This window comes from Lactuca virosa, chromosome 2, assembly GCF_052849685.1.
Source record: "Lactuca virosa cultivar CGN04683 chromosome 2, Lactuca_virosa_CGN04683_v6, whole genome shotgun sequence".
Taxonomy (NCBI): domain Eukaryota; kingdom Viridiplantae; phylum Streptophyta; class Magnoliopsida; order Asterales; family Asteraceae; genus Lactuca; species Lactuca virosa.
The window spans coordinates 288,458,196-288,471,483 of NC_136427.1; the positions used below are offsets into that span (position 1 = coordinate 288,458,196).

Consider the following 13,288-nt stretch of genomic DNA (forward strand, 5'->3'; position numbering starts at 1 on the left):
AAAATAGACTTAAGATCCGGGTATCACCAGTTACGGATTTTGGAGGAAGACATTCCCAAAACCGCGTTTAGAACTTGTTATGGTCATTACGAGTTTATAGTGATGTCATTCGGATTGACGAATGCACCTGCTGTGTTCATGGATCTAATGAACAAAGTGTGTCGTCTATTCCTGGACAAATTCGCCATAGTCTTCATCGACGACATCCTTATCTACTCAAGAAGCAAAGAAGAACATGGCCTACATCTTCGTCAAATATATTACAAACCCTTAGGACAGAAAAACTCTATGCAAAGTTTTCAAAGTGTGAGTTTTGGATTAGGAAGGTTGAATTCCTAGGTCACGTGGTCAGTTCAGAAGGAATACACGTAGACCCTTCCAAAATCAAAGCAATTGAAAACTGGCCAGCACCCAAAACACCTACAGAAATCCGTCAATTCTTAGGTCTTGCTGGCTACTATCGCAGATTCATCCAAAATTTCTCCCGAATCGCTAAACCGCTTACCACCCTGACGCAAAAAGGTGTAACTTTTAGTTGGGAAGAGAAGCAAGAAACAGCATTCCAAACGCTCAAACAAGCCTTGTGCAGCGCACCGATCTTGTCTCTACCCGAAGGGTCAGAAGACTTTGTAGTGTACTGTGATGCTTCAAATCAAGGGCTTGGGTGTGTACTTATGCAAAGAGGAAAGGTTATCTCCTACGCCTCAAGACAACTTAAGACGCATGAAGTCAACTATACAACACACGACCTTGAACTAGGAGCGGTGGTATTTGCTCTGAAGATCTGGAGACATTACTTATATGGCTCGAAATGCACAATATTCACGGACCATAAATGTCTCCAGCACATCTTCGATCAGAAAGAGCTGAACATGAGATAACGACGATGGGTGGAGCTACTGAACGACTACGAATGTGAAATTCTTTATCACCCTGGTAAAGCAAACGTAGTAGCTGACGCCCTTAGCAGAAAAGAATACTCGGGACGCCGAGTAAAGTCGTTGACCATGACAATCCATTCACATCTGTCCACACAGATCAAAGAAGCTCAACTTGAAGCCTTGAAACCCGAAAACGTGGCAGGTGAAACTCTGAGAGGAATGGATAAGAACTTAGAAGTCAGGGATGATGGAGTCTATTATTTCATGAACCGGATCTAGACACCAAAGTTCGGTGATTACAGAGACGTGGTTATGAATGAAGCACACAAAACCCGATACTCCATTCATCCAGGTTCAGACAAGATGTATCTGGACCTTAAGAAACTATACTGGTGGCCTAACATGAAGGCCGAAATCGCTACCTTTGTGGGCAAGTGCCTTACTTGTGCCAAAGTCAAGGTAGAGTACCAAAAACCTTCAGGTTTATTACAACAACCTGAAATCCCTGAATGGAAGTGGGAGCGGATTACAATGGATTTCATAACCAAATTACCCAAGACTTCGGGTGGTTATGATACTATTTGGGTAATCGTCGACGGATTAACCAAATCCGCACACTTCTTGCCAATAAAAGAAGCCGACAAGATGGAGAAGCTAACCAGAACTTACCTTAGGGATATTGTTAGACTGCATGGTGTACCAATATCTATTATTTCGGACCGAGATAGTAGATTCACCTCTCGTTTTTGGCAGTCTTTACAAAACTCTTTAGGAACTAGGCTGGACATGAGTACAACCTACCATCCACAAACCGACGGACAAAGTGAGAGGACGATTCAAACATTAGAAGACATGTTGCGAGCTTGCGTGATAGACTTTGGAAAGGCATGGGATATTCATTTACCCCTTGTTGAATTCTCTTATAACAACAGTTATCACACTAGCATAAATGCTGCTCCATTCGAAGCCCTCTATGGCCGCAAGTGCAGATCCCCTCTGTGCTGGGCTGAAGTGGGTGACACGCAGCTAGCTAGAGGTCAAACTCCTAACAGTGCTCTCACTGGTCCGGAAATTATTCGAGAAACCACCGAGAAAATCGTACAAATTCGGGAGCGACTTAAAGCTTCCAGAGATAGACAGAAAAGCTACGCTGACAAAAGGAGAAAACCCTTGGAATTCCAGGTTTGTGACCGCGTCTTGTTAAAGGTCTCACCCTGGAAGGCAATGATACGCTTTGGAAAGCGTGACAAATTGAATCCAAGGTACATAGGACCCTTCGAAATTCTTGCTAGAATTGGTCCTATAGCTTACAAACTTCGACTACCCCAAGAACTAAATAACATTCATCCTACCTTCCACGTTTTGAACTTGAAAAAGTGTCTATCCGACGAGACTCTTGTGATCCCACTCGAGGAAATCGAGTTAAACGAGAGCCTCAACTTTGTGGAAGAACCCATAGAGATTCTAGACAGGGAAGTTAAGAAAACTAAACAAAGCCGTATCCCGGTAGTGAAGGTTCGCTGGAATGCAAAACGGGGACCTGAATTCACTTGGGAACGGGAGGATCAAATGCAACAGAAATATCCACATCTTTTTCCCTAGTCTATCTGAAATGCTAATTTCAGGACGAAATTCTCTCTAACGGGGGGATAATGTAACAAACCGTTATTTCAAACCTATGTAATAATGTAGGTCAATTTGTATTTCTTTTTAGAATAATAAAGAGAAATTTTAGCATACTGTGTATATTTACATAATTGACCCTCAAAAATAAATTATTAAACAATCTCGATTGGGATGAACCAAGTGATAGAGATTGTAACAATATTTCCAAAAACATAAAGAACACTAAAATCCGAGTTATAATGAAGAAGTTATGACCAATCGAAGATCCGCGACAAAACCGGCAAAACATTGTTCAGTGTAAAAACTGAATTTTCAATTAAAGGCTTTTCAGCCTTAACAATCTAAATGAAAGTTATAGTTTATGTTAAACCGATAACTTTCATAAAAAGAACGTCAAAATCTGACTTCATATGAGGAAGTTACGATTTTTCTAAGTTTCAGTATAGCAACGTACAGCTAAAAACTCGAAATAAAGATCGAGTGATTTTTAGCCGACACAACCTAAACGAGAATTTAAGGTCTCGTCAATAGTAGTACAACGGTAAAAAGACAGACAAAAACGGACGTCGGATGAAGAAGTTATGAATTTTTAACGGATTTCCTGTCCCAGTCTGTTAAATGAAAGTTATAGTTTATTTTAACGGATTTCATATACAACAAAAAATATAGGATTTTCTGGAACAGTTTACATAGACAAGATACAGAGATACTCTTTCAAACATAAACACTTATGCACTCACTCAACTCCATGTTGATACTCTCTTTTCAAATTACTTGTATTCTCAGGGAAATAATACACAGGTACTCCCCGAGCTTTTTTAGAATATGGAGCTATGTTGAGTCATATCTTCTTTTGTATAACTATTTTGGTTGAATATAAAATGATTGAACACATGTAAATACTTATACTTTTTAAATACAATGGTTTTTTGTACTTTGATTACTATGATGCATATGTTGTGATACTACAATTGAAGTCATCCACCCCCGACCGTTTCCGCCGTCTGGTTTGGGGGTGTGACATGTAGTGATCTGTTAGATCTGTATCCTGGTATGTAGGATGGTACTATGCTTAGTGATCTGTTAGATCTGTCTGTTATCTGCTCTGGCTATATTTTTACCGGTTGCATATGTTGATGTAGTTTGGTTGGGTTGAGATTGTACTGCTTTGTGCTGTCAATCAACAAACCCGGTAATATTTATATCAGTATGTTATATGTATTATTGTTGTGTGTTGGTACTTTGGGGGAACTCACTAAGCTTCGTGCTTACAGTTTTGGTTTATGGTTTCAGATATTTCAGTGGACCGTGGCAAGGTGAAGGCGTGACCGTACACATCCTCGTGTTTTTGGAACTTATGATTTCTGGGAAACTCTGATAATGAAAATGTTTTGAAAACTATGTTGTAAACGATTCCAATTTTAAATAATGTTTTAGAAACAAAGGTTTTTGTAAATACCTTTTTAGTGAATGGGTTGTTTTGAAAAGTTAAAATTTGTTGAAATTTTTGGGATGTTACAAGTTGGTATCAGAGCCTCGGTTTGAGTGAATTGGAGGAATACTCGTTTGAATCTAGTCTCAAACTAAGGAAAAAGATTTTAAAAATGATTTTCAAATGGTTTTCAAAATAAACAAGGAGGATGCAATGTGTACGATCAACCGGAGCCAGTAAGTAGACCCCAAATTACCACACAGTTATTTGAGATTATGTTGTGATATGTTTGAACAACATGCTAGTGATAGGCTAGGGATCTTCAGGAATTTGCATGATAGAATTGTCTGATTATATGATGCCTTATCTGTTGTAGAATGCCTTATTGATTGTTGTATGACTCTTTCGCGTGTAATCTAACTATTGAGTGAATGCGCTAAGTCACACACTGCATGAGTTAAATGGCCTTAGGTTAATGGATTTGGTTCTGTTGCGCAACTCTTGTCCGAGTCCAACGGTTGCAGGATTGAATCTTTTAGCCTAAGATTGTTTAAGTTGTGTAGTATGTGATAGTGTTCATGCGATAGTTATCTAGCACCAATGGAGGGTCGTGGGGCACTTGGTGGTAGGATGAGTTATGTGGGGTCAGCAGGCCAATCGCGATATGTTTATCCTTCCTCTAGGGAGTGAGGATGGAGTGCATGAGTATGCTAGTATGTATCCGGGATGTTGGGAGTTAGATATCGAAACTTTGTTAGGGAATCCGTCTGATTTTATTATGTTTTAGTGCCAGTCGACTCCACTGCTCGAATGCTGCTTGCTTTGTGCTTTGTGGGACTCTTTAGTGATGTGAGTTAGCTATTAAGTGAATATGTAATGTCACATGTAAGCAAGCTTGAATAATCTCAGAGTGATGGCTTTGACCCTATTGCGCAGCTCTTGTCTGAGTCCAACCGTAGTGGGGATGAGTCTTTTACTTGAAGGATTATCTGAGCTTTATTACATGCGATTGTGTTCACGAAGTAGCTAACTGACATCATGAGGATTTCTTCAGAAGCTTATGGCAGGGGAGATGGAGGATCCTAAGAGAGCCTAGGAAGTATTTTAGTGTGGTTGTTTCGTTGTTGAGCGGGTATTGGGAGTATTATCATGAGTAGGTCTTAGAGGATCCGAGATGATCCGTGCGGAAAGTATGGATAGGTATGGAAGGTAATATTGGGCCTGTACTACTGGAATAACAGGATCCATACTCGGATAAAGGAGAGTTTTAGGGATTCTAAAGACCGGACAGGAGAGATTAGCATGGTTGGATACCATGATCCGTGACGGTAGCTCCGTATCTATTGATCTTGGTCGTGGTTGCTCGAGCATGAGTTTGGTTCTGGAAATGGTTTGGCCCCAACAGTGATTTTGGTTCGGATTGATTGGTGTAGACATAGATGAGCTTGTTGTCTTTGAGGTCTCAAGGGTTCTGCTCAAGACCATGCATTTGAGTCGCGAGGCTCAAGGATGGACCGACCGTTATGATTGGTTTGGGGATGAGAGTTGAAAGTAGAATGGTTGATTGATATGTCGCTATCTATGGTGGAGACTTAGCCCTTTCAGTTTCCGAGTTCATGGAAGAAGTGAGTAAGCTTGTGACCTTCAAGGTTGGGAGGTAAGCCCAACTTGGGGTCGATTGGTCGCGGTGTTTGGAGATAGGATGTCATCTCGGTAGTGTGCAGATGGGTTGATGTGTTATGGATGCCTTGTGATGTGATTAAGAGTCTGTGTTCTTGGGTTATAGCAGGACGGGCACCAGACTGGCGGTTGGAAGTGCATGCAAGGAGTGTATGTTTTGGGATCATAAGTCGGTATTGGGTTATACTCTTGTAAGGGATCCTTAGTGGTAAGTGGTCATGGTTTGGAAATTTTGGAGGATCATCTTGTATGTATTATTCATTTTCGGGGTCAGGGGATGCTTGTACCTGGTGAACCCTAAGTAGGGGAGAACTGGGTATTCTGCTTGGAGGATCTTCGATCTATTCGGGTTAGTGGTATTGAGGATTGGTTTTTAGGGATCCGCGGTGCGATTATGTGGAATCTCGGTTCAGGGTTTTGCCAAGGAAAAGGTATATAGTAGGTAATGATCGTATGCATGTGTGGAGGAGACACATGGGTTGTCACTCATCAGGAAAGGAGTGATTAAGGAGATCGTTGCAGATATTGATTCCTATTGGGGGTGCCAATGAATAGATAAGAACCGATGAGATTACTCAGGTTGAGTATCGATGACGGAAGAAAAAATTGCCAGCTGGGTGTAAGGATTTCTAGTTATAGTCTAGTTTGGGGAAGGGATCAATCAAGGAATTGGTTTCAGAATTTGGTGCGTTCGGCCCCGCAAGGGGCTTTGGTTCATTCGATTTAATGTCATATTTTTCGATTATTGGTCGCATCGTTTGGGCATTCAGCAAAGGTTCTTTGAAAGTTTTGAGTGTGGCAATTGGAGTTCTATGGATGTATCAACGTATCATCAAAATTAGTATGTTTTATGTTCCTTGGGTCTCTGGGTATGGTTACCCTCAGTAATGGTATGGAATTTTAGTTCATAGCCGGCTTGGGTTGGGTGGCAGGACCACATTAGAAGTCTTCTCGAGTTGGTTTCGTATTGGTGGAACCTGTTCAGTCTCAATCAAGTATGGAATCTTGTTTTGATCGATCATGAAGATGTTTTCTGTTAATGTTTAAGGTTCTTCGTTCGATAGGACTCTGGTATTTCGGTTCTTTTGGATGAGGTTATGGGTTCTCTAAGGATGTGCATTGTGGTAACTAAGTGAGTGTGTGTGGGTTGGACAAGATAGATTTGGGGCTTGATTCAAATTATGTGCATGGTTCATTTGGATGGTAGTCCTTGAATTGGATCAAGGGTGCAACCATTATCCTGTTCTCGGGTCGTGGGCGACCATGATTTCGCCGGCTCTGTATGGGTAGCAGCTAGTTCTGTGAAAGGGATTGGGCGTGGTTTAGTCTTCGCCTTGTGGTGTAGTTAGTGTTGAAAGGGACATTGTTTAGGTCCCTGCGAGGTAGTGAAAAGGGGGTTGAGAGTCTTTTGGCCCATGGTGTGGGTCACGAGTTCCAGGTAAAGATGTAATGTCGATATGATTGGCGTAATAGAAGGATGTTTGGGCCAGGCATGAGTGTTTATGCTTGTAAGTTGGTCGTTGGGGGTGTTGTTTCGGGAGTTAAAGGAAGCAGCGTACGGTTGGCACTAGAAGGGTCATCCCCCAGTTTGTCTCTAGTTGTTCATTATGTCATTGGAAATTTTGTCATCAGAATGAACTTTCTCTCGAAGGAAATATCTAATCCCTTGTGTCAAGTGGAAAGTTGTCGGCAACCGCATATAATCTGTGATTCTGTTTTCTAGGGGGAACCTCGGGTTATCAGAAGTTGAGTATTCAGTTTGGGGGATAAGTGGAATGGTATTAGCAATGGTTCATTATGGGCAGTCTGTCAGGGAGTCAAACCAAATTTGAGACTCCAGATTTCAGGTTTCGGCAAGGTAGAAGTGGTTTTCTGCAAGGGATTAAAGATTCGTTCATTTTCGGGTTTGGAGAATTTTTATAAGGTTGGGTTCAATTAGTGGAAGGCCGGATAGGTTGTTCGATTTAGGCTGTGAAGTTGAGTCCTTGCGAGAGCAGTTTTGATTAGTTCTATCTGTCTAGGAGTCCGACATTGTTCATGTTTCGATTTTAGGTATAGCGGTTGGATGCTTGTTGGCCAAAGGAAGAGTTGAGGTTTATTCTTTTAAGGGCTTGTGATATCTTCTATTTTGGGTTCAACATCAGTAAGGGTTGGTGGTCATCCGAGCGAGGTGATTTCCCCAATCATTTTGGGATTCGGGGAATCCTGCCAGGATCGCTAGTTCGGTAAAGGAGATAGTAAGGAATGATTTCGAGGACGAAATCTAATTTAAGTGGGGAGAGTTGTAACACCCGAAAATTTGAGAAGCAACTTTGAGTATAATTCCCTTTTGAGAATTTGACACAGCGTGTAGGAGGCACCAACACGGCGTGTCTAGATAAGAAAAAGGCGCGGATTTCATTTAGTCAACACGACGTGTTCCTCTTGGAACACGACGTGTTGATGGCTGGGAATGAAACCCTAATTTTTCGGGTTTTGCCCCCTATTTAAAGGAAATTGGAGGTTAGGGTTTGTTCACCCTCAACCTCCCATCAGCCCTCAAGCTCTGAAGGAACCCTAATCATCTTTCCCTCTCAATTGTGAGCTAGTGTAGTGTTTTTGGAGCCAAAGAAGGAAGAAATTGGAAGAAGGAAGCAAGATCCATCAAGCAAGTCCCTCATCTTTCAGCTTGGCACTCTTCTGGACCTTTGTAAGTGTCCAAGATCCGATTTTTATCATTCTATGTTGCTAGATCTTGGGTTTTGTCCCTTTAGCTTCTTATTCTTGAGAGTTGAAAAGGGTTAGATCTCATAAAGTTTGCAACTTTATGAATCCCCAGGTCAAGGTGACCTTGTAGAGTATTGGATTTGGCATATAGTTGAGTTTTGATGTCATGCATTGAGATTAGTTCATAATCCTCATTATTGATGTAATATGGGTTCAAGACATGCATTGGGCATGCATGTCTATAAAGCACCAACCTTTGGGATGATTTTAGTGCTAGAACCTCTTCTGGAGTGTATTGGGCATCCGCTTTAAGGATTGAGTGCTTATTGGTTAAGTCCTTGCATCTTCTATCCTTATAGATGGGTTTTGGACCCTTTGGAGTAGTCCCAGAGGATAAAGTTGGAAACTTTATCCTCATTCATATCATTTTGGTCCATATCTGAGCCTTGGAGCCCTGTGAATCGAAGGAAGCAGCTTAATGGATTAAGCTGTTGGAACTCTAGCAAACACGGTGTATTTGCAAGTCAACACGACGTGTTGGCTGGGGTTTTCCCGACTGTTTGGATGCGGGACGAACACGACGTGTTTGCAAGGCAACACGACGTGTTGGAGTCAACATGGACTGTTGACTTTGACTTTGGACTTTGACCAAGTTTGACCTCGAGGGGTATTTTAGGTATTTTGGTATTTTGATGGTTATTGGTCATTTGGATGGGTAGGTATTGGTTGGAGGTGAGATTCAGAGTCGGGACCTCATCAGCTATGGATCAGATCGAGAGGTGAGTTTTCCTCGCTGTACTTACGGGTCGAAGGCACCAAGGCTGACCCTTTGGATTGTTATCCTGGTTTATCGTATGATGGTGTACTATAGTGATCTGTTAGATCTGTCTCCTGGTATGTAGGATGGTACTATGCTTAGTGATCTGTTAGATCTGCCTGTTATCTGCTCTGGCTATATGTTTACCGGTTGCATATGCTGATGTAGTGTGGTTGGGTTGAGACTGTACTGCTTTGTGCTGCCGGTCAATAATCCTGATAATATTTATATCAGTATGTTATATGTATGCTTATATGTTATGTATATGTCGACATGGTTTATGTGTGGTTGGGTTGAGGCAGTCGTACTTTGTGCTGAAGGCCAACAGACTCAGACCGAAGGCCCGAAGAACGTTCCAGATAGGCTGAAGCCCCGGTGAGGCGTACCAGTCATGCTGAAGGTTCTGTGAGCATACCATATAGAATGTAGGCTGGTGGGGCGTCCTGGTCAGACTGAAGGCTCTCTGGGCGTACCAAATAGACTGTAGGCCGGTGGGGCGTTCCAGTCATGCTGAAGGCGATGTATGTATGCTGTTTGCTGATATATGTGTTTGTGTATGTGTTATTGTTGTGTGTTGGTACTTTGGGGGAACTCACTAAGCTTCGTGCTTACAGTTTTGGTTTATGGTTTCAGGTATTTCAGTGGACCGTGGCAAGGTGAAGGCGTGACCGTACACATCCTCGTGTTTTTGGAACTTATGATTTATGAGAAACTCTGATAATGAAAATGTTTTGAAAACTATGTTGTAAACGATTCCAATTTTAAATAATGTTTTAGAAACAATGGTTTTTGTAAATACCACTTTAGTGAATGAGTTGTTTTGAAAAGTTAAAATTTGTTGAAATTTTTGGGATGTTACAAGTTGATATCAGAGTTTCGGTTTGAGTGAATTGAAGGAACACTCGTATGAATCCAGTCTCAAACTAAGGAAAAAGATTTTAAAAATGATTTTCAAATGGTTTCAAAATAAACAAGGAGGATGCAATGTGTACCATTGTTCGGCGACTGCAACGAAAATGAAAACGCCAGAACAATGACCACTACCATCAGACTATCCATTGTTCGTCGGCATCTCCACCTTCTGTTCCCGCCACTTCCTTTATATTGGTAAATCAAATGGTGGGTTTTTGATGTTCACTCGTTACTTCTCAATTGAAAAAGTCATGTTTTACTGCTAGCTCCTAGGTCAAAGGTCAACCAAACCTGCAAAACAAAAATATGAAGATCCGTTAGGAGTTGCTCTTATGCATCAGCCCAGGCCCATTATAATTAGGTTTTTACACTTTTACAGACCGTTTTAACCGGAGTCTGTTCCTTTCTGAAGAGTATCTTCTCCACCACACCGTCTGAGAACTCAATAGAGAGGTTAAAGCGACGGAATTTCGTCCGTCCGCCTTGGCATAGCTCGTGCTTTGTCTTGGCCCTCCGTTTCACAAACCATCACCTTCTCCGATCGTATATATACACACAGAGTTCAGCAATATATAGCAACATGGTTGGAAAGGCTTCAAAGGCTGAGAAGAAGATCTCTTATGATGCTAAGCTCTGTCAACTTCTCGATGCGTATACTCAAGTTCTTGTGGTGGCGGCTGATAATGTTGGGTCTAACCAACTCCAGTCAATCCGTCACGGTCTCAGGGGTGATTCTGTTATCCTCATGGGGAAAAATACTATGATGAAGCGATCCATCAGGATTCATGCCGAGAAGACCGGAAACAAGGCTTTTCTCAATCTCGTCACGCTTCTTATTGTACGTAAACCTCTGTTTTAATCTTTCTCAATCTATTTTAACATTTATCATATGTTAGTTCATATGCTTCACAGAGCATGTTCGTTATTTAGATAGCGAAATTAAATGTTTCTGTTCGGAATTTTGTATTATTATTCGCCATATGATTATTTTAAATTTTGAACATTGAAGGGGAATGTTGGGTTGATTTTCACCAAGGGTGATCTGAAGGAAGTCCGCGAGGAAGTTGCTAAGTACAAGGTGAGATTCTTATGAATTCTGTATGTTAAGCAATCTAAGAAATTTTTGAATACAATTATGCTTAATGTTAAAAAATACACAAAATTGATTTTGTATTATATCAACTGTTCTTAATTCTTCAGGTCGGAGCTCCTGCACGTGTGGGCTTAGTGGCACCAGTGGATGTGGTTGTTCCTCCAGGCAACACCGGTCTAGACCCTTCTCAGACCTCTTTCTTCCAGGCTAGTAAACTTCTCTTTTCACCATCAAACATTTTGTTTACCATTACAGTTGTTTAGACTTTTAATATCGATCATACTTCAGGTCCTCAACATACCCACCAAGATTAACAAGGGTACAGTTGAAATCATCACCCCAGTTGAGCTCATAAAAAAGGGTGACAAAGTGGGATCTTCAGAAGCAGCTCTGTTAGCAAAACTCGGCATCAGACCATTCTCTTATGGTCTTGTTGTTCTATCTGTTTATGAAAATGGTGCAGTTTTTACCCCAGAGGTTCTTGATCTGACAGAAGATGATCTTGTTGAAAAGTTTGCCATGGGAGTATCCATGGTTACTTCTTTAGCATTAGCTATACATTATCCAACCATAGCTGCTGCTCCTCACATGCTCATCAATGGCTACAAGAATGCTCTGGCAATTGCTGTGGATACCACTTACTCTTTTCCTTTGGCAGACAAAATTAAGGAGTACCTTGAGGTATGTAATGAAAAGTATGTTTCTATTTAACACTTTAAAATTTTTTCTTTTATTAACTTGTTAAGTTGATGTTTGTAGGATCCAAGCAAGTTTGTGGTTGCTGCACCAGTTGCTGTTACAGGTGGATCTGGACCGGGTGTAGCTGAAGATGTTGCAGTTGAAGAGAAGAAGGATGAGGCTGCAGAAGAATCTGATGATGATATGGGGTTTGGCTTGTTCGATTAAGTTGCAGGTTTTGTTATAAGGATCTTTTGTTTAGTAATTGAAACTTATTATTATCTAGTGTTTTGGATTTTGTTTCTTTATTTTATTATGATTTTTGTGTTTGGTTTATATGTGCCCTAATCGTTTGGGAGTACTTTTGCGTTGCTATTATAATTAAAGCGTGGATCACCTTTCACAAATACAGTTACTGATTTTAGAATATTCTACAATCATTTGTTTATAGCTATCAATTTTAGAGTATGTGGCATAGCTTTCTTCATATATGTGTTCATGATGTCTAGATCCTAGTTATGTTCATAATGCCTGGATAATGGAGGGATTACAACTAAGCACATAGTATTTTTGCGTAGCTTTCTTCATTAATGTATAAGACCATTCAAAATATACAAATACAGAAACCAAAAGTTTATAAAGTTTAAATGTAGTTTTGCATAGCTCCTTTTCCTGCAGGAGACGGTGAGGAATTCATTTTATTATTTTTTATACTAAATTAAAAGGTCGTGTAGCTTATATTACTATGTTTGAAATTTCTACAATACTATCTTGAAATTATTATATGTTTTTACGACATTTGCAATTAAAATATTCTATTTTTTACAAATACATTAACTAACTTTATTATTAGAATATAATATTATACATCTTTTTGGAAACAGCGGAACTTTATTAAAAAAACAACATAATATAAAACAACATAAAAGTACAAGACAGCAACATAATATAAAACAACATAAAAGGAAAAGACATGACAAGAAAAAGAAAATAGAGAATTATAAAATGTTGAAATGACTAATACACCAAATAACTCAATTATAATTTTGGAATTTATCCTTATGCTTCATCCAACTGAACATCGATATTATCATCCGCCAAGCTTGAAGTAGAAACACAAAGCTTTATTAAAAATCTTGCCATTATGGCCGCCAAACACCCCATAGATAACCATAGATTATAGTTAAGATAATCTTTCTTTTTTTTGGGACAGTTACCCAATGAGCTGCAAATTTGATCAAATCAACAACCATGATAATCATGTTGAATTTTAGTAAGGTAAGTATAAAGAATTTAAATATATTTAAACTCACATTAAATATATGCAAAAGGAGGTCATCACAACTTAGAGAGTAAAAATTGTAACTCCACTTTGTATTGAATTTTATGTCGGGTGCCATCAACATATCAATACTCACATTAAACCAAAAGACTTTTAGCTCAACAATAAACCAAAAGACTTT

At 40.1% G+C, this 13,288-nt stretch overlaps 1 protein-coding gene across 1 annotated transcript; it reads left to right on the top strand.

Annotated features, from left to right (window-relative positions):
• The first annotated feature begins 10,412 nt into the window (after window positions 1–10,412).
• LOC145161351 (Ribosomal protein L10 family protein) lies at window positions 10,413–12,161 on the top strand. The gene is made up of 5 exons (XM_079080855.1): window positions 10,413–10,892; window positions 11,064–11,132; window positions 11,255–11,353; window positions 11,436–11,828; window positions 11,907–12,161. Exons 1-5 carry the CDS (start codon window positions 10,635–10,637, stop codon window positions 12,051–12,053), a joined length of 966 nt encoding a protein of 321 aa, XP_078936981.1. The 5' UTR covers window positions 10,413–10,634; the 3' UTR covers window positions 12,054–12,161.
• Window positions 12,162–13,288: the final 1,127 nt, after the last annotated feature.

Coding starts and splice junctions, on each gene's coding strand:
- LOC145161351 (XM_079080855.1), top strand. CDS start 10,635: ATGGTTGGAAAGGCTTCAAAGGCTGAGAAGAAGATCTCTTATGATGCT. Junction 11,133..11,254: donor AGGAAGTTGCTAAGTACAAG/GTGAGATTCTTA, acceptor TTAATTCTTCAG/GTCGGAGCTCCTGCACGTGT. Junction 11,829..11,906: donor AAATTAAGGAGTACCTTGAG/GTATGTAATGAA, acceptor TGATGTTTGTAG/GATCCAAGCAAGTTTGTGGT.